The 22,139-nt window shown below is 37.2% G+C and overlaps 2 protein-coding genes across 2 annotated transcripts in view; one reads left to right on the top strand and one right to left on the bottom strand.

Moving 5' to 3' along the window:
* LOC127371851 (zinc finger protein 679-like) overlaps positions 1–22,139 on the bottom strand; it is a 395,275-nt gene that overhangs the window by 137,041 nt on the left and 236,095 nt on the right. The gene's annotated exons all lie outside the window — the stretch shown is intronic.
* Positions 1–22,139, top strand: part of LOC127371835 (copine-9-like) — a 150,697-nt gene that overhangs the window by 51,424 nt on the left and 77,134 nt on the right. Inside the window, 2 exon segments of the mRNA XM_051414999.1 lie at positions 17,012–17,051; positions 19,876–19,955. Coding sequence (XP_051270959.1) covers positions 17,012–17,051; positions 19,876–19,955 — 120 coding nt within the window.

A 22,139-nucleotide genomic window follows, 5' to 3' on the forward strand; every position in this document is an offset into this window, starting at 1 on the left:
CCTTTAAGCAAGGTAATTAAACCCCAACTGCTCCAACAAGTCTCCATCTCTGTTAGTTTCACAATCGTGGATAAAAGAGATAGAGAGGCAGGAATCAAAATTATAAATCACTGCTCAAATGTAAATAATTGTTTCTTTATCAAAGGTCAACCTATCACCACTGGTTCATCCACTCTTAGAGTTTTGAAATATCCTGCTGATAGACATACATTGATAAAGCTGATGTAGTTTTACTGCTGAAAGTGTATCGAGCATGTCACTAGACAAGCAGTTCACTCATTAAAAAACAGTATATACGCAGCCTTTTCATTATCTTTTTCTTTGTCACAAACAGTTTTTTCTCTGAATCTATTGTCAAGAGCTCATTATTCATCTCAAAGTTGTTTTGTTTGATTCAAAGCTTTAAAGTAAAGAAAGATGAAGTATTTATGAGGAAAATTAAAAGAGGAATTTACTTTCAGAGTCTGCAAATGGGCACAATGAGCTCTGCTGCCTGTTGAGGCCAATGTCAATCCCAGAGGGTTGAAAGAAAAGAGAACAGTGTTGTTTATTTACAGATTTGCTTGCTTCTCTGTGCTGATCCATTTCAAACTAAACCTTTTAATGTGAAATCACTCAAGGCAGACAGGAGGGGGATACTTTTGTTATCTCCATTCTTTCAATAGAGGGAATCAATGCTCCTACAGGGGGTTCAGGGAAGAGACCCAACATGGGGTCAGGTACAAGAAGAGGCCAAAGAGCCTTTCACATCCCTCATATTGATCAAAGCTGCTCTTCACCCCTCCGCCCATCATTGTGTAGTCAATAACTGTGAACACCACCAACACTGGGTTGAGGCATTGATTGAACCAATCCCAATCCTCAGTCAATAACAAAAGAAGCTGCAGCATGAATTGATATGTAGAGCTTTAAATGTCAATTAGGAAGCTACACATTCGACATTTGTGTCCAGTGTATATATGTGACAGTGATGTGAAGTTAACTGTGAGGTCCCATGAAAGAAACAAAGCAACAATGTAGACAAAATCAGTTTTGCAAATAGAAACGCACCATGGCTGTGTCCTGAGGAATTTGGGGGTGAGGTAGAGAATTCCAGATGTTAGAGCCAGCCACACTGAAGGTGTGCTCCCAGGTGTCACAGAGAACTCTCACAGCTGAATTCTGAACATACTATAGTCTTTTTGAAGCCCCAATTTTGCACACAGAGGAGAACAGCATATAAGTATTCTTGTTGGGATGTAATAATGGTGTGAATCAGTTTGTGATTTAGATGGGAGACTTTGCGAAGTGTGGGTGGGGAAGATTTATCCTGATTTTAAGTTTCAGGTAGTTGCAGAAACATTAATATAATTTAAGCAGTCTCTCAGGTTTTATGGTGGTGTCCAAAGGCTTTTTTTGTATATAGAGTTGTGTCGTCAGCATATTAGTGAAAATTGAGGTCATGTCAACGGATTAGAAAATATAATACAAAAACGAACTTCAGTTTACAAACTTTAAAACTTTCGCCCTAAAAGATGAACAGATATTAATCTTATAAACTTACAATGATTTACACTTTGAGAAAAAAGATTTGTTTTAGTTTTAAGGCAACATACTATATTCCTTTATGTACTGTAACAAAGTAAGAAGGTTCAATAGAGTATCAACTCGTACTCCATTTCAGCCCTGTAATACTGAATCTGTATGCACGTACGTAGACTCAAGGACAACCAATTTTAGGTTGGATTATGTTTTCTAGGAGGCATTTAATTAAAGTTTTTGGTTTAGATTTTGCAACCGTTAAACAGTTTCCTGTGTTAAATCGGTTAAACTAAAAAAAAGCTGCTTCCCCCGAACACTTACCAGAGCAGTGGTTCTCAAACTTTTTATGAATGTACCCACTTTTGAAATATATTTTCAGCCAAGTACACCCTAACCAGCACAAAACATTTGTGATAGAAAAAAATCTCAATATTTCCTCCTGTTTGAGTAACATAAAAACTACAGTGCTTTGAGAATGCCAGACTAATATTGGAAATTGTGTTAGCAAAGAAGTTAATCCATATCACTCTTTCAGGTTTTTTGGGGCTGTGATGAGAAAAAGCCAGAGTCTGACCTATAGAGTGACAAACAAGACCGTATATATTCACTTAAAATAATGTGTTCTATAAAAATAATATTGTTTTATTAAACTTGAATAAGGAAAAATAATGAGCTGTAAATTAATTCAGGTTCAAGTTAGAAAATAGTTTTTCGTGGCATTGAGTGTAGAGCTCCCTCCCCTGGGAAAGCCCTGATTAGTGAGGAGTCTTAATCTCCTGACAAAGTAAATCATTAATGCTGAATTATTAAGTAGTGCAAAATGTAACACACACACTCCCTCTCTTCAAAGCCCTGAAATGTCGTGCATCATTGGCTTTGGTAGCTATTGTGGCTACTACCTGAATCAATGTCCTTCACACATGATGGCAAATCATTTTGTTACTGTTGTGGTGCAACAGATACATGCTCTGATTTTATATTCTGCATTTTCACTTAAGTAAGGAGGAAAGAATTAATTCACTGACTGTTTACTGTTGTATGTACATTTTGCAGAAAACATTCAACATAAATAAAGAGGATTGTCCTTGAATTATAGACGGAGTGCTCAACCAGAAGTGAAAGTCTGTACCTAAAGTTGAGGATGGATCATTAATTACTCATCCAAATTTTATAAAATACATCAATTTTCTTGATTAAGGTTTTTTTTAAACAACTTATGTGCAATTTCCACAGAACAACCCAAGTCAATTTAAGGTGTTTGAATCATAAATTAAATAAAATGCTCCTTGTTGACTTGAGAGAATTTAAAGTTCTTGTAGGTAAGGTCTATTTTTGTTCAGGCCCAGTAGAACCTTACAAATGCCATTAGGAGCACTAGGAGGAGCCTGAGGAACCTGATCGAACCTGATGAAATATATAATTGAAATGGTCATTAACAGATCATTGATTCATTATTAACGTTCATAGTAAGGGCTTTGCTTGTTTTTCTGACACATCTAATAATCTCATGACCTTATAACGTGTTCTTTGTCAATAATGTGATGATGAAATATTATTTTTACTGGTCACTTTTCCATCTATTGGCACTGACATTCCCACACAACAAGAATGGTGAAAACAGTATCTGCAAAACAGGAATAAATGGGTGTTGAATCTGTTTCTAGCATGGCCCAGATATGGATTGTACTGAGTCCCAGGAGAGAGCTGTGGTTTCCCCGATGTGGGGTCATGAGAGGGGATTCCAATAAAAGGGAGCATCCCAGTAGAGGGAATCAATTATTAAACTCCCTCCTCTCCACACAGGTTATTTTTACCCTACTGAATCACAATAGATAGATGTGGAGCAAAGTGATGTATTATTTCCATAAGGGATTGGAGATGGATGGACTGAATGTCTGAATTGTGACAACAAAAAGCAATACATCATTCGAAGTATTGTCACTTGCTCAGAATATATTGTCTGAATGCCAGTTTTAGCTGGTGTAGGTAGATCATATATCACAGGCACTGGTGTAACACAGTGGTTCCCAACCCATAGGGGATGCCGACGGTTCACAGGGGGTCGCGAGGCCTTCTTGATTTTAAATAAGAAAACTTAAAATATATATACAGTAGGCCTATATCTCAGCATTTTGTTCATTTCCGTGAAGAAAATTAAATTGTTATTTATAAAGTTTAGATTATTATTAAGACCTGAACACAGACATGATTGCCTTATCTTAACTTGTCACTTGAAAAGGAAAAAACTTCCACACGACTCCGATGAAAAAAAGGATAAAACAAAGTAGTTTTATTCCATGTGGATTAAAAAATGAAGTTGTCCTAATCAGCAAACTGTATTACGGTAAGAAAACCTCAACTGGACCAAAACCAACAAATTCACCTTAATGAGCAAAAGGACCTATTTCTCTTACGCAGTGTTGCTTTTTATAGAATATCATGCTAGATTCAACATGAATTAAATCAAATGATTATGAGCTGACCCTTTTTATAAATTGACTTATTCAATGAAATCACTTATTTATCTAGATTAACAAATTATTTAGCAAAATACAGACTGCACATTTTAATCAAAGTAAAACATTTTTAAATGTAACTTGGCTCCCACAAAGACGCCTATTAAGTATTATGTCAACAAAAACAAATTAAACATAATATAGACAGAGAATTGAGTTGCACACGCTAAATGTAATAACACATTATTTTAATCTATTGTCAACAAATTCTAGCAATGTTTTGGTAACTCATAGTAGCTCAGTACTTTCTAACTGCCCTACCCTGCCTGTGGCCCTCAGGCCCAAACTCATTGGTTCTAAAGATGTAAATCTAAGGTAACAAATATATAGTTTCATTTTGGGCGCTGTAATTGTTTGCAAATGTTACTCAAATGGGAGCAAATTGGGACTAATCCACAATTAATAATTACTAATTAATCCACATTTGGTGCTCTTGTGAGACTCTTGTGGGACTGCGTGAAAATAGAATACAGTGTGTGTGTGTGTTCGTGTTAATGAAGGAACATGTCGGCCAGTGCAACAGTGTGGCTCACTGATGTGTTTTTAATAGTTTTTGGGCAACAGTGGAGCTCTGTGGCACAGAGGAAAAAGATATATCAGCCATTGATACACATTTGATACTTCTTAGAGGGATAAATACATTGTTGGTTTGTCACTGGCTACACTCAAAAAGACCAACCAGGCAGTATTTGTTAGTATCAAATTAATCTATTGTGTTTGTGTTAATTAAATGATTGGATCATGTTTGTTGGACATGATTCATTGAAGATTTTATTAAATCAACACATGTTGAATAGAGATGGGATTTATGGCTCTTTGAAGGGAGCCGGATCTTGAGGAGCCGTTCCTTTCAAAGAACCGTTCAGAAGACTGGCTCATTTTTATATTTATTTATTTTTAAGAAGCTAGCCTCAAACTTATCTGAGTTTGAATTATTTTGAAATATTGATTATAATTTCATTTGACATATTATTTTGACAGATGTTACACTTTGCTTTGCCATTTTTTTTGTCCGAAAAGTGCATCCAAATGCTGCTGCGCTTTCTTTGGCTCATTGTAGCTCTAGTACTGACACTCCGCACTCACGTGAAGGCAGTATGCCACTGTGTTGGACAGTAGATAGATAGTATCTAGTGCGCACTAGATAGTATCTAGTGCTCACAAGATAGTATCTAGTGCGCACTAGAAACGTTTCTTTTTTCTTTTTTTTTTTTCCCATGTCCCTTTAGGGGCTCCGTAGTTTGAGTAAGTGGCTCAAAGCAAAGAAGTAGTAGGCTTACCTTTTATTGGTAACCGTTACTGTTCATTCTTTCTGAAATAAGAGGCTGGGTTGAGCCTCTGGTGAATAAAGAGCAGTAGCCTGACTGCTATGTTCAAAGCAAACTTGAGAAAAGTATTAAGCCATGGTTTAACTGCACTATAGGCTGAGTCCTAGTTTACCTTACATGTGCACTTTGTAATTTTATTTTGTATCGCCCTGTTTTGATCCCTTAGAAAGGGCTGTTGAAGGGGCTGTTTATGTGTATTTAAGTATTTTTTTCACCCTTTTATTGATGGACAGTGTGACATTGTGTGAGAGATAATTTGCTCCAAGTGAGAATGTTAGTGTGAAATTGAACACTACAGTATATGCAATGTTGTTTTCAATAAAAACAACATTAAGAAGCGTTTTCCATGTGAAAGAGATTAAAATGAGAAAAAATAATGGGACATTTAGAATAGATAAAAATGTGTGATTAATTGCGATTAATTGCGAGTTAACTATGACATTAATGCGATTAATCGCGATTAAATATTTTAATCGTTTGACAGCACTAGTTAATTAATCATTTATATATATTCAATAATCTTCTGCTCGCTTGCTAACTAGTTTTTTATGCACTCTTATTGCAATCACACCTAAACTAATTGTTATAGCTGACTCAATGTGGGATGTATTTTTTTAATCAAATCAAAACAAATCAGTTGAGCAACAATCTCTTCACATACCCCCTGGCAAGGGCAGAAGTACCCCATGAGGTGGGTTGGGAATCATTGTACTAAACAAGTACCGTGAACTACAGACTGCTGCTTTCTAATCTAATCACACTGCCAAACATAGCCGTTAGACAATATTGTCCAGACCTGATAATGAACCTGAAGCTATTGTTGCTATCTTCACGGATTGGAGTTCTGCTGTTGATGAGGGGTTTCATTCAGGGATCTAAAAAAAACAGCAAAATTACCTCCTGTGTTGTTTTCCTCTCTTGTGGTTTTGGTGGGTGGTCACATGATGAGTCGAGATGGCAAGCTGAAAAAGTTGAACCAACTGATATGTCAGTGCCAGATAGCTGTTCGCACTCACGGGAGCTGAGACCCCCTAGAAATAAAATTAAAAGTTATATAATTTTCCCCCTTTTCTTACTGGAGTATAGTCTAAATTGGTAATACACAGGTAATTGTGGTGCAAAAGAGGACTGCTTATGGATTATTAGATTCCTTGTTGCTATTAGATTTCTAGGTGTTTCCCAAACTGGGGGTCGGCAGAGCTTCATAAGAGGTCAGGCCTTCTTGGTTTTAAGGGGTGTAAGAAAATTTTTAAAATATACAGTATGGCATTTATCTAAGTATTTGTTTCATTTCTATGAAGAAAACTAAATTAATATTAAATGTTTAGATTATTATTTAATATCTAAACTTTGAAAACCTGAACACAAGCTACATTAACAGAGCCTTCACACTTTGATAAACAGCCTGCAGTTCTGCATTAGAGAAGTCTGCAGTTTAAACAAAGAGCTAATAGAACAATGAGAAGAAAACACTGACTTTGGCTGACTGAAATTAAGTAACAATTGTTCAAAATGAACAAAATTCATTATGCAGAGAGAGAATTGCATAAAAAGTTCCTAAAAATATCAGAAAAAGTCACCTCCGATCAATATTCACGGAAAATAATCAAAATTTGTCCAAATTCCTCGTTTAACACTAAAACCAGATAAGTTAATTTAACCAAAAAAATTGTTGATTACATCGAAAATGTTCAGGTAAAAAAACATTCTTGATCAAGTATCTCACTTTATAACTTTATATGATTGATGGCTCATTTTGTAATTGTTTTTACTGTGAAAACAAAACATCTAGTAAAAAGTACTTTATCAGAAATATCTTTTACAAAACTAAGTTAGTGTCACTTAAAATTACTAGTAAGCTGCTCAATCAAGAATGTTTTACAAAACTGAGTTGGTGTTACTTGTAATCAGTTTCAACAATTTTGGGGGCTATTGATATCGCATTACAGTGTACACAAAATTCCTGCAGTTATTGTGTTCACTATTTGAGTCATTGTGCAGTTTATCTATTATTCTATACTATAATATGAAATTTATCACTTAGTCGTTCAGTGATAGAAAAGGGCTCCCTTAAGGAAAAAGGTTGGAGACCACTGATTTAAAGGAGCCATCTCACTCCCTCTTCCTCCCCTTGCAGTTCTCATACATTAGTTCAGCATTGCTGCATGTATAGTTGCTGTGGCTGCTTCAACCTACAGTATGTTGGTGTTTGGGTCTGTTGTAAATTGTTAATAACTATTAGACATAGATTATGCTGGCCATTCAAATTAAAGCAAAAACCATAATATCATTATGCTGTGAATAAATTGACTTTCTTTCTGCGCCCCCAAGCCTGAATGACTACCAGTATCCCTCGCTGTAGTAGCCCTCTCTTTCCTTGCCATCCTGTTTATGTTAAACAATAGAAGCAGAGAATGCGACTGCCTGAAAGAACCTTAAGTATAGCCATTATTTTTCTTTAGTCTTAGGCAACATATCTGAGTGACCCCTGTATTAGAAATATACATTTAGCAAAAACCACATTATGTACAACATTTACACACAGCTGTGACTTAAACCTACTGGGTGAGTGAGATCAAATACCTTAGTGATCAGATTTGTTTTTCTCATAATAATGTTCCAGGCACATACACAGTTAGAACTTTAAGGTTTGGTGTTCACAAAAAAACCTTCAAGAGGAAATGTAATGTGTAATATCAGAAATATAAAAAAACTCAAATATTGTTGGTTTCCATAACAACAAAGGTGGATATTATTCCAATGTGCATGTCAAGTTAGGCTATAAGGGGTTTGTTCAGCTCCTGTCCCAACTTCCAAACTTGGTTAACTTCAAAGGACGTACAACTTACTCTTTCCCTCTTTTTATTCTAATCCACTTAACTTTTTTTTTACATTGTTACAGTCCAGTTTTGCTTTTAGTAAAAGTCAAATGAGCAGTAGAATTTTGTCAGGTTGACAAAAAACAAAGGCAAAAATGTATACAAATGCCATTACTTTCAAACAAAGGCCTACACTTCATCACAATTCTGAAAAACTTAATTCTCTAAAGTGTTTGTCTGCAGCTTTGTTCTTAATAATATAGCCTGCACATCATAACCAATGGAAGTCAACTCATATCAGAGCTACACAGTACAACCATATGAGGCAAGCCAGGCTAATATGCTGTTAAACATTATTATCGATCATAATTTAATAATCACTACCATAATGGGCATTTCCAACATCAATAGGCCTACCAAAACCAACACTTCTTTGATCAATATTTATGATTCATTTCAGAATCGCAGGCTGAATCCTTTCTTCTATTTATTTCTGCTGAGACGCCGAGGGTCCACACAGGTTAATTGAATGAGCTGGATTTGTTTTCCTCTCTCTTCACTGATGCACCAGCTCCGCTGGAAAACACTGACAGTGCGTATATTGGACAAAGTGAAGTGTAGCCAACAAGGAAGTGTATTAAACCTGCATTCTTTCTAATGACCAACAGGCGGCAGCTCCATTGGCTGCAATAAAAAACGTGCAAAACCATGCAGTCTTGTGGAGAAATGAGCCAACTTCTCACTTGATTTATGAGCTCAGTAAACAGTTTCCTAATCCAGTTTCAGTCTTCTTCCATACAGCATGATGTTCATTTAGTAAATGATGGTCCCATTTACAGTAAAATAGCAGGGTAAGCCTTAGGGCGTGGCTACCTTGTGATTGACAGGTCATTCTCAGTGAATCCATCCAACTCAAACTAGGCAGTGCTGATCAGATATGATCCAGATTCTGTTACTGTGTTCACTATTTCTCTCCTAAAACCGTTTCAGAAACATATTTTAGTTTATTGTACTGTTTAGCTGGAATACGGGATTGTGTGTGACCAGGTGAGCCGCCATTGTTTCCTGCTATAGACAAACTGTGCAGCCAATGAGAGCAGCTCAACTCGCAGTACGTCACCAACAAACTGTCATGGCGACGACCATAATTCAAAACGATTCTCCACAAACTTGTTGTTACAATTTCCAAGGTCTTCAGTGAAGCAGGGAGCAGAGAGTAGAGTTCAGGAGGGTGGTAGATGATAATGTATGTATTTGTTTATAAATAACATATTTAGAGATAGTTATCTTCAGGTTTAATACAACAGTATCTGAACTGTGCAAATAATATCTGAATGCAACATTATAGAGGAAGGAAGCTGTTTCAGCCATTGAGCCGGTAATAGTGTGAGCTTATCAGAGACACAAGCCAGTCCACCAACAGATAGCAGCGATACTAAAAGAACATAAACCTAGCCATGGGTGCTAATAGTGTAAATTCCATCACTCTGAGAGCACAGGTGTAGCAATCCTTAGTTATTGTACAAAAATGTTATTAAGGCTGTTCTACAATTTGTTTCTGCACCCTTAAGGAATGAATCAGACCTTAACTTAACATACCGTGCAATAGTGTGTAATTAGGTTTTTAAATGTACACTGCCAAATAAGGGAGGCCAACTGAACTGAATATTTACACATTAATTCACAAGCAGTCCTGAAACCTGTCAACTATACAACGTTCACCAAAAATGCCATTAAACGCTGATGATTCTCTATAATGAAGCAATTAAACTGTATCCTGCCATTAGTTTTCCTTTCTCTTCAACTTGTTATGGTTGCATCAAAGTAGGTGGCGCTTCTGAGCTACACAGATAGAAAGTTTCACTAATGCCCATTGCACTTACAATTATAACCAAGTTGTAGCTTCAGTAATTAAGCACAACTGTCTTTTGAATGTTGATTTGCAGAGCTTGAACATATACAGCCGTATTTTCTGTGAGACTGCACATTACATTTATTACAAAACAGATTTATTTTTATTTCGACTTTTTAACACACCCATGTCAGTACATTGTGAAATAATCAACATATAACAGTGACATGGAAGGAGATAATTCATGTTTTGTCTTAAAACCAGTTGAAATAATGACATTATTTTAGTGTTATTCAGTAATCAGTGTGTAGGGACTTGGCTTGGGAACTGGAGAGTCGCCGGTTCAAATCCCACTGACCACAATATGAAGTGTGGACTGGTAGCTGGAGAGGTACCAGTTTCACCTCCTGTGCACTGCCGAGGTGCCCTTGAGCAAGGCTCTCCTTGTTTGCATGTCCACAAGTGCATTAAGTGTGCATTTCAGCCGTTGTGTGTATAAAATAAAAAAAGATTGAAAAAAACAATTTCTCCAGTAGGGGATTAATAAAGTATATATCTTCTTATCATCTTCTTCATCTTCTTCAGTCAACAGAGCCACAGTTATACAAAGGATGCAGAGGCTGTTTATAATGTCTAGGTTCTGTTAACACTTCACAAGAAATGCTGCTAATTCCTTGTAAACTGGTCTAGTGTCAGTAAATATCGGTCTCTCCAAGTACCACCATTATGAACGGTGTTAAAATACAGCAGTGTAGGCCGACCCTGTTCAGCTGCAGACAGTTCACACAGGAGGCAGCTTTGAAGTTCACTGGCAATTCCTCAAAATGTTGCATTGTGTTAATTAGTACCTTAAAATCATTATTGCTAAAGATAAATCTAGAAAATACCTTCCTTTGAAAGGTCAGTGGATATAATGAATAAAAAAATGAATGGAAGACACAAAGTAAATGTTCAGGGTGTATATGTATGTATGTCCCCACATAAACTCTGACTTACAGTAGCCTTCCTATGCTGTACCCCGCCTCCATACATGGTGGATCATGATGGGTGTTAGAATCGTAACCTCTGATTACAGTGTTGATTTTCACTGGCTGACACTTACATAACAGTAATGTGATTCCACTGCGCTAATCACCACCGTGATGACTATATGAATCAGCTTTAATTACTTTGCTGCACATTTTACACGGTGTAATGCTCTTACTGCTGAGTATGAGCAACTTTCTTGGCATAAAGCCACGAAGAGGACGTTTTTAATAAACCACAATCTCAGGAGTTGCTGGTACAAAGGATACGACACCCTAAACCCCTCACACAGATTCTGATTTAGTGCCACTCAAATGCATGGATCTCAATCCACTAAAGACCCATGTAGTTGTGCATTGTGTGATCAGAATCCTACCATGTGGGTTTCATAAAGAATCACATACTAACTGAAGGAAGTTATTTCTATATGAAGAAATATGAAGGTGATTTACACTGTATCAAAACATGCCACAAAACTACTTCCATTGCTCACCTACATTTCTGATAAGAAGCCCTCCAGCTCCCCCACCGCCTGTCATGTAAATCAAGGTCATTCGATTTTTTAGCAACTCTATTGCTCCTCCGCACTCAAATCTCATTTGGCCATCGCTCACAGGCTTATCCTACTGTGTGGTAATTTCATTTGATCCCACCCAAGCTCTGAATTGAGCTCAATTTGACATCGCAGGAGAAGGAGATTTTTACAGAGCGAGTGTTGGGGGGAGGGGGGAGATAGATTTCTGTTGAAATGGATTGAAACCTAGTGGTGATACACCGATGATGGAGATGTAAGGAGAGTGTGTAGGGTGGGGTGGGGGGGGGTATGGAGTGACTGTTTTGAATGGCAGAGAGCACTGCATTTAGCACTTTTGGGCAAGCTACAGTGCCATGGTTGGTGGTATATGTAGCTGGCGGCTCTCAATTGCATTATTTCCATTAGTCCCCGGCTTTTACTTCCCTCTTCAAAGCCCTATAACCCTACACTTGGCGTATGCTGAACTGAGAATAAATGAAACCCAGAAAGCAGCAGACAATCAAAGTGATTTTAGTGGGTACTGGAGTCATATTCATTTTCCAAAACAACTCCATCATTTTATGCACTCTCAATTGGCGTGGATAGAAAAATTGGGGTGGTGCTTGCACAATTTTGTGTTAAAAAAAATTCTGAAACTTGCATTCCCAGCTTTTCCTGATGCCTGGCGTGCTGGTCAGTTCGTCACACAGTTGTCAGCCCCGTCACGCTGCTACGCTTGCTGGGTCGGTCTCTCTTCTGAGCATTCAGAACCTTCAGCTGTCCATCACAGGGCTACAAGGCCGAGTGTCGAGGAGAGTAAAGGGATTAAACATTAAGAGCAGGAAGGAAGGATGAAGGAAAACATCAAAGTAGAGCAGAGAAAGAATAGGTGGAGAGGTGGTAAAGGAACCCTATTCTACAAAATGTTTTTTACAGTAATACTACACACATTTTGTGTCTGCCAAATACTTTTTGGAGGAAGACTATTTTCTCAGCAGCCATTATGATATGTAATAGTAGGGTAGACACAGGTTTTACCAGTGTTAATAACAATAATTACCAGTACCAGTGCTCAGTTTCATTCAGTGTAGCAGAGCCATTCCAGTGTGCTGTAAAACAATTGAGAAAACTCATCAAGTTTCAACTTTCAAGTCAAAATCAAACTCTTATGTTTTGAAACAACTAATAATAATTTACTTTTCTTCTTTAGAGAAACTTGAATCTTTAAGTTTTGAAACAAACATTTTATATTTCAAAAATTGTTCAGAAATCTCAAAGAAATGAAAAAAAAAAAAATGTATATATATTTTCAATTGCATATTCAAGCTTCCAAAAATTGACAAACTGGATTCACAGCTCACTGTGAACAATTGTTGAATACAATTTTTTTTTGTTTCTAAAACCTTTTTTCTAAAGAAGAAACGTAAATTAAAATTGGTTGCTGTGAAAAAGGTCTATAGTTTGTTGACAGCATTTCAACCAATTCAAGATGTTATACCCAAGTTAAGTAATAGTGAGGAGGTTGAGGTGAATGGTTTGGAGCAGGGGAGCTGCCAGGTATTTTAGACCCCATGAAAAAATATCAAATTGGACCCCACTGCCAAGCCACCACTCCGAAATTGCTGAAACCATACCTCCAGGACCCAATGGACCCATTGCAACTCTCTTGTAGTCTAATACTTATGTAGGATATTTACTGACAGTGAGCTGTGAAAATATAACCCTGTGCAGAGATGCATGCAACATTCTGCATACTGGAATTCAATATATAATGCAACACTGGTAGCCTCTGTAAGAAATGTGCTGAAGGCCATCTTTTACAGTCTAAATGTAATTTCAATAGTAGAATTCTTGAATGGAAAAATTCTCTCAACATTAATGAATAACTAAAATACACATTAACTTCTTCACTTAAAACAAATCAACATTATCATCTATAAAATGATTTAACAAACAAAAGTCACTTTAATGCAGACTGAATCACCGATTATAGGCTGCTTTTGTTTTATATGATGATCATTATCCCTGAAAAGGATTTTGTTATGTGTCTCATAATAACAAAAAAAAGTTTCCACAGACCACTTGCAGTTATGCTAACCGACATGTCATTCAACACAATGCTGTTCACCTCCTTAGGGCTGGTTCATTGATAGGGTACAGGGATGGAGAGACAGGCATGATGAGCCTGAAGCTGCATCTACTGTCCTGGCACCTGGCATATGATTTAATTCAATTCAATTCAATTCAATTTTATTTGTATAGCGCCAATTCATAACAGAAGTTATCTCAGGACACTTTTCAAATAGAGTAGGTCCAGACCGAACTCTTTATAACATTATTTACAGAGACCCAACAGTACCACCATGAGCAAGCACTTGGCGACAAGGGCAAGGAAAAACTGCCTGTTAAAAGGCAGAAACCTAGGACAGATCCTCCGGCTCCAGGTGGGTGGTCGTCTGCCTCGACCAGTTGGGGTGTGAGGAGAGAGAGAGAGAGAGAGAGAGAGAGAGAGAGACAGACAGACAGACAGACAGACGGAGGTGCACAGCAACAACAGTAGCAACAACTAGTACACTGATAGTAGTGACTGAAGATGATGAACATGAAAAAGATGATGGCGACTACAACAATGAGCAGTGACAATAGTAATAATAGTAACTGTAGTAATAATAGTAGTAATAATAATAATAATAATAATAATAATAATAATAATAATATCAGTGATATTAGCAATGGCAGTCAAGCAGGACCATGGCAGGAGGCTCCACCAGGATCCATGAGAACCTGCGAGACGAGAAAGCACAACTCCGGGGAAGAAGTGAAGTTAGTAACATGCATTACTATATTATTATTTATACTATTTTGTATAAATAGCTGCCAACAGTTCACCTGTACTGATTAAATGTCAGCTAAAAGAGTGAAATGTAAACACTTCACAGAATTTTCTGTGAAGATATTAAGTAACTAATAGCAAAAGTAGGCGATTTCACTGTAGACTGAGCTGACAGGTTAATTTCCACTGCTCACAGACTACACCCACCTTTCTTTGTGAAAAATTGGGTGACATACTGTTTCCCTTTGTTTTCTCTCTTCTCTCTTTCTTTTGCTTTGGTGGCAGGACCGAACCATGTCATGTACATACAGAGGATGGGGGGAGTATTGAATAAATTGAAGATATAACCTTAGCAAGATAAAAAGTTATTACAATTCATCGTGTGGGGAACATGGATGTCTATACCAAACTGCCACCCAATAGACATTTCACTCAAAACAAATTTGACACAAATGTCAACCTCATTGTGGCACTAGAGTAAAGGTCAGGGGATCACAAAGTATTTTTCTCTAAACTTAAGTGCCAAAGAGTTCCTGGAACATAGCAATAAAAATGTTTATTATGATTTCAATGTTAGGTGTGGATATTGGAAGAAAATAAATGAACTCTGTCTTGACTTTTTGAATGTTCAGTGAAAGCATTTTGCCATTGAAGAGTTTGCAGGTACAGTTCTTGGAAATTGCATTTTCAAATGTGTAAGTTTTAGAAGACAAGTATCATTGAAGAATATAAAAAGGAGAAAAATAAGTAAAAACTAATATTGGGGAATAGGGGAAAGGCAGTTGTTAAAGACAGAGGAGAGAATGGAGAACAATGCAGAGGAGCTTGGGACATAAACTGTCCTCCCAACACTTCCCACCACCTCTTACAAACTATTCTTTCACTTTGAAATGCAAAAAATGCTGTGTGTGTAAAAAAGTGTATGAAAAACTTCAGTGACCGGGGAAGTTTTGTGCCAACTGTTTAAAGCTATTGAAATGTTTTAAGTCATATTGTATTGTCTTAGCTTTGCTTTCACCCCTGGCCAACAGGGGAGCAGCCGCTCCTAAGGGCTTTCTCACTCATCTCTCCCATCCAGCCTGCTGTCTTGAGAACCGAACACCGCTGAGATCTACAGTGCATCTTTTAATAAAGCTGAAATAACTATATCTCAGTACAGTGCGGTTCCTCCGCTGAGTCAATAAAGAATTCCTTTTACAACCCCTTCATGTATTTCCATGCTCCATCTACTCTAGGCAGGCTTGGGACTCCTGCAGGAATGAGGGTGTTAATTACTGTCAGATTAAATAAGTGGCTCTGTAACTGAAGTGGAGAGAGATCAAAAAACAGGTGAAAAGACTGTGCAGAGCTCAGTGTCATCCTTCACCCTCTCAGCAGACTTCAGAAAGATGCTGACGAGCGATGGCAGAGAGAGAGACAGAGAGATCTGGAGAGAGATGAGGAGCTGAAGAATACATGATCTCTGTGTAATGTTATTCGGCACACGAGTGGATTTCCTTTGTCAAACACAAACAAAATCCTTTTCAAAGAAGGCCCCTGGTGACAGCTCTTAAGAGGAAGTGCTTGGAGAGAGAGAGAGAGAGAGAGAGAGAGAGAGAGAGAGAGAGAGAGAGAGAGAGAGTAGCCCTACGAACAAGAGAAAAGCAACATATCTGCCAGAGAAGACTTCAGTGTGCACGTTGCAGATGCAGTTCACTGTCATTGTTCATTTTATTTTCCATCACTCTTGACTCATCCCTCCTATGTAAATGATATCTAATAATTGAATTTATTATGAATATTGTATTCCCAGGAGAGCTGCCATTTGTTACTTGTCAAATTAAGTTTGCTTTCTTTCTTTAGGGTGGTGCTCTCTGCTTTTCCTATTTGGATGTCATTGCATGATGCAGAGCATGAATTATACCATGGCCAGATGTGGCGGAGAATAAACAAAGTGACGCTTTGACATCAACAGTAGCACGAGATTTCTGCCACAAATATATTTGTAACCATAGACGTTCAGAAAGTTAACATTGTTAGCGTCTTTGGTGTGCCAAGTCAGGCTAAAATAGCCATAACCCATTAGGTCTCACAAATGTGTTTCGGACCCGGGAGTCGCGGGTCAAATTAATGTGATCCATCACATTTTGTATTTTTAGTTTTTCTGCAACAGCAAAAAAAGAAAGAAAAGCTAGCTAGTACCAACTAGCTAATGTATGCAGACTTAGTTAGTTTAGTCAATGATAGAAAAACTGTAAACCTTACGAAGGTAAAAAATATTCTAGCAAAATCTACTTAAAGAAGTCATTGTGCAGTAAAATGGTCCCTGTCAGTGTTATATTATTATAAATTATGTTTTGGATTAATATTACTGCTGCTTTACTGTCGCATTTTACTGCTGCATTAAGGTTGAGCTAGTGTTTTTTATATACAATGTACTGTTCGGCCTTGATGCCATACATTTTGGCATTTTGGCCACAATGCCCCAATAAATTTGTACTTATCAAAGGCCAACGTGGCCTTGCCCTAAAAATGGCTTAATTCCAAGTCTGATAATGTTGTAAGGTAATAGCAGTGTGTGAAGGAAAACCCCTAACGTTTGCTGTTTTCTGTTAAATTGCAGGTACAATGTGGATACCAGGAGCTCCAACCTTTCAAAACATGTAAGAAACCCTTGAAATCCTATTAATATGTTCCACAATGACGTGAACTGGTATTCAAGCTGACAGGAGGCGGTAAAACATCATCAGCTGAGTCAAAAATATAAGTGAATACATGAATAAGTGACACTTAGCTCCATAATATATGTAGAAAGAAATACATCTTTATAAGTTTCCCTAAAGATCTAATAAGTTGGTAAAATATAAGCTATATGCTAAGCTAGCTTGTTTCATTTTCATTGTTTAACTCAAACCTTTTGGTCTAAGCACACGGTCAATATTCAGTCTATTCCCCTTTGCCCACCAAAAATGTCTTATTATTATATTTTCCTCATCACAGTCTCTACTTATATGATATTAATTGGGCATGTCCATGTATGTCCAGGGTTAGGATGTATGTGTAGCATTAGTGATGAAATGAAGAGGACTAGCTTAGCACAGGTAGCTACAGTGAACATACTGAGAACCAACCTTATCAGCTAGCTACCTATAGCTATAGCTAACTGTGTCATAAAAAGTAAACGTCAGTGCAGTATCAAACATAAGAAACGTAATAAACACAGCGCGGTAATGTCACATTTTGCCTCACCTAAATGTGTCCAAGGTCAAGATAGCAATTACAAACAAGCAATGTCAAAATAAAGCTAGCTCCGGTCGCAGTCTGTTTCGGTTCGGGGAAAGATTTTACGTTACGTACCTGACATAAGTTGAGTACATTACTAAAGTTAATACATAACTTAAAATATTAAAATAAGTTGAACTGGAACAGCAAAGTCCTGTGTTTGTTTTACCCATCCTCCTGCCTATGCAGACTTTGTCATTGAAAGAAAGTATATATTAAAGGATAACTTCAGTTTTAATTTAGATACAACAAGCAGTGCTTTATTATAGTAATTATTCATGTTAAAAGCATTTGACATCACCTCAGTGTTTTTATTTTTTACGAGGAATATAGCATTACCTTTTTAATATCAATTTCAAAGTGTTTTCATTGTGTCTTTCCAGCTTTCCCTCTAACTTGTGTCTGCCTTTCCTTACTGCCTGCCTGCCTGCCTGGATGAGCAGAAGGTAGGTGGCCGTCACATTGCATAACTTTATTTCATTTCTCCTTTTCTCCTTATCTGCTGGACATTTCCCCAACTGAGCTGAGGAGGTCTTATAATGTGTTTAACATACAGCTGGATGACCTTTCATTGTGTTTCCATGATTGCTTAATTGATTTATATAATAATGAAGGGAGTGTCACGGTTCTGCAGATAATAGACCATCTGGGCTGGATTGTCAGTGGATCTGCTCTTCTCTGAGACTACGGCTCAAAATCCCACAACAGAATGTTACGTCTTTGTCTGAGTCACCTGTTCATTTCAGCACATTTTACTGACAGCTCGCTCACAACCTTATCTCATGCATTACACACACTCTAGTAAATAACTGTCACTAATAACAAATTGAATTAAATGCTTTTTTACAAGAAGTTAAGTTGTTTATTAAGTATGGGAAAATGTTTCATATTATTATTGTAGTTTATGTTTTAAGCACATTTAACTATTACCCCAAAACGCCTCCTTTAAATGAAGGACCAGTGTGTAGGATTCAGTAGCATGTAGCAGTGCAACCAGTGTTTGGTTTGTCTGGTCTCGGCTACTGTAGAAGCATAGAAGTTCATAGAAGAGGACCCGCTCCCTCCCTAGATAAAAACAGCTCATTATAAATTATTCTTATTCTTAAAATTCTTATTTTCAGGTTATTATACACTAATGAAAACATACCTATGAATATTATATTCCATTTCTGACAATAGATCCTCCTCAATGTTACACACTGGACCTTTAAATGTGTTGTTAGTTAAAGGTTCAGTGTCATTACTACACACTTGGAAGCGGAGGATGAGTTGAGTTGGTTTCTATTTTCTATTGATTTTTATATACATTCAATTTTATATGCCATTCAATTTTGGCGCCAAAACACCAAACATTTGGTTTAAAAAGGTAAAATATCGCAAGTTATAATTAATTAGTTAATAGCAAAAGTGCAGTGGAAACTGACATAGTGAATATTTCATAACATTATATTAGCAATATATTATCATGTTTTCCACATGGATTAACATAAGTTGATGTCTGACTAGATCTCTTTTAAGTATGTCATCCTGTGGTGTCCTCTATTCTGCAAGGGTTTAAAGGACCAGTGTGTGGGATGTAATGGCATCTAGTGTAGTTGCAGACTGCCACTCCCCCGCTCCACCCTCCCCTTTCAAGCGTGTAGGAGAAACTACTGCGGCTGTGAAATACGTGAAAAACGCTAACGGCCCTATCTAGAGCCAGTGTTTCTGCTGTAGAAACAGCAGAAATAAAAGCATAATTCCAAAGTAACAAAAATACAACTATTCTTATTTTCAGGTGATTATACACTAATGAAAACATACGTATGAATATTATATTCCATTCCTGACAATAGATCCTCCTAAATGTTACACACTGGAACTTTAATGGTACTAAACTGGACAAATAGAACCACCAACTGTTTATCACAATGTGCCCTGCTTCTTATATTTGTATAACAAATGGATGGAAATGCACATTAACTCACATTTTCCTTTTCTGATTTTCTGGGAATGGTTTTCAAATAAAACCATAGTGGCTCATAAATTATAAAATCTGTATAATGAAAATAGAAATATACTTGTACTGTACAACGTTCATTTGAGCATTGATATTAATAAAATATCAGCTTCAGTATTTTCCAGTAACGGTAATGATACAGTGATGCTGAGTTGCATGTTTGGACTGTATTGTGCAGTATTAACTGTGTGCTGGTGTCCTCTGTGAAGGACTTCCTGGGCCAGATGTTCTGTACGTTGGGGGAGATCATCGGCTCGGCCGGCAGCAGGCTGGAGAGGACACTCTCGTAAGTACTGCATACACACAGCGTGGGAAACAGCGGGTCAATGTGTGCTATTGACTGTAGTTTGACACAAAATGTATTTTGTGGAACCCATGAAACATACAGTGTTCAAGGGAGGAAATCGACAATTGAATCTAGTTAGATGAATGAGCGAAAGATACACAGATAAAAGCAACTGCTGCTGTGCTTCACTTCTCACATCACTTTAATTGAAGAACTGACAACGACGAGTCAAGGACTCATGGGTTTTTCAACTATGAGCAGCCAGCAGAAACAGTGATGTGTGTTTGAAGATGGAGAAGTCCGTTTTCTAGCAATGTGCCTTCACTTTGTTTAGTACAATATTACACTACCAGGCTACAAGCTGCAGCCTCCCTCTCATACACTGTGGACGGTTTGTGATCACCCCGCTCATTATTTATTTATTGCCCACATCAAAACAGTGACAACACTTGCTTGGATGTGTTATGATCAGATTGAGAATCAAAACGGCCAGTGCCGTGGATGCCCAGCCGTGTTGCTATAGTGCCCCTTCTAAAATTAACTTTCTACCCGGCCAGTTTGGCATTGCCCTGTTCTGAACTGGCTGTTGTGCCTTAAAAGAAAGTTACAGACTTTCTCATTAAACTACATGCGACAAATAAACAAGTCATATATGATGTTTTTGGATTAATATTGCTGCTGAATTAATGTTGCATTTTACTGCTGTAGATGTTTAAAATTGTGCAATTTTTGAAATTACTATCATACTGTCATACGGTTAGTGTTTGGCTTGTTGGCCTACATTTTGGCTGCAATGTATTTATCAAAAGCCAAAGTGGCTTTGCCCTAAAAAAAACTTAATTTTGAGCCTGCATCTAGTGACTGTACCTGCCTAATGAAGGTGTTTTTTTTGTCTTGTGTGTTCTCAACATTTTATTAATAATGTTTTTATAATAATAATAATGTTTCACCTCGTTAAAAAGGTGAGGCCACATTTATATGAACTACATTTTATTTAAGTTTTAAGACCTATCAAAAGATTGTTTCACTTAAAATTAAAAAAATAGAATACCAGCTATATATTTTTGTAATATTACATTTTAAATATATAAATGTGTAAACGTGTAACAGATATGCATCTTTATGCATGTACTGTATGTATCCATTCCCATTGCACCCAGTAGCCCAGATATTTTACTCATTGCTAAAGTCAGTCAGCTTTAGCCTCTGGAGAATATGAACATCTGTATAAAATTTCTATTGCCGTGAACATAAATGTTGTAGGGGCGTTCCTATCTGATCTGTATCTAGATACATGGGCTATGATACGATCTATGAAAGATGCATTTTAATATGGAACAGCTCAATGCGATACAATGCAATCTGATACAGCTCTTAACATTTATTGTAATGTAGACATTTATTTTTCATTCTAAATTTAAAAAAGCTAATTCTATATAAGTTACATTGCTCACCTTCAAATACATATATTTTATAAAATACCAGGGAATCCCCAAAATGTTTTTCTTTGTGGGACGATGTTCAGTCAACTGATTTATAACTTTAGAATTGGACCATCAACCGGTTCATGGTACATCCATCCAGGTATCTGATGTAGTCGCATTTATAAGGTTAAAACTGAATTCTGACTTGCATCGGTAAATCTTTACACCCCTAAAATGTTGGTTATACTGTATATTGAGTCATCACCTGTGATAATTGCTGTGTGATGAGAGGTGACTTTTAAACGGAATATCCACCTGCCCGCTGATCTGAAACAACCTTTCCTTCTTCAGTCAAACTTTGCATAAACTGCCCAATTTGAAGCACTGAACGTTCTGTTCTTTAGGATTCTAAATAAAATGCAGCAGGCCTTGAACCAGTCGATCAGGATTTAATCTACAGAGAGATATGAAGTCCTGAAGTTTTTTCAGCGCTGGAATCTTTCTTCAGCGAGGCTGTTCGATCAGCTTGTCAATAGCTATCTGTCAGACTGAAATGCTGTTTTGGGAGTCATTATGGAAATCATTGTGGACATCAATGGCACTGCTTGCGGTATTTATTGTATCTGTACCTTGACCTCATCGCCGCCTCTCACAAACAGGAGGTCAGAAGGCTCAGATCTGCAAGCTGACTGAGAAAATGTACAAGCAGCCCCTTTTAGATATCATTAAGGCGTGAGACTTTTACCCTTCCACTGGGGCT

This window comes from Dicentrarchus labrax, unplaced genomic scaffold (genome assembly GCF_905237075.1).
Source record: "Dicentrarchus labrax unplaced genomic scaffold, dlabrax2021, whole genome shotgun sequence".
NCBI classification, from domain to species: Eukaryota; Metazoa; Chordata; class Actinopteri; family Moronidae; genus Dicentrarchus; species Dicentrarchus labrax.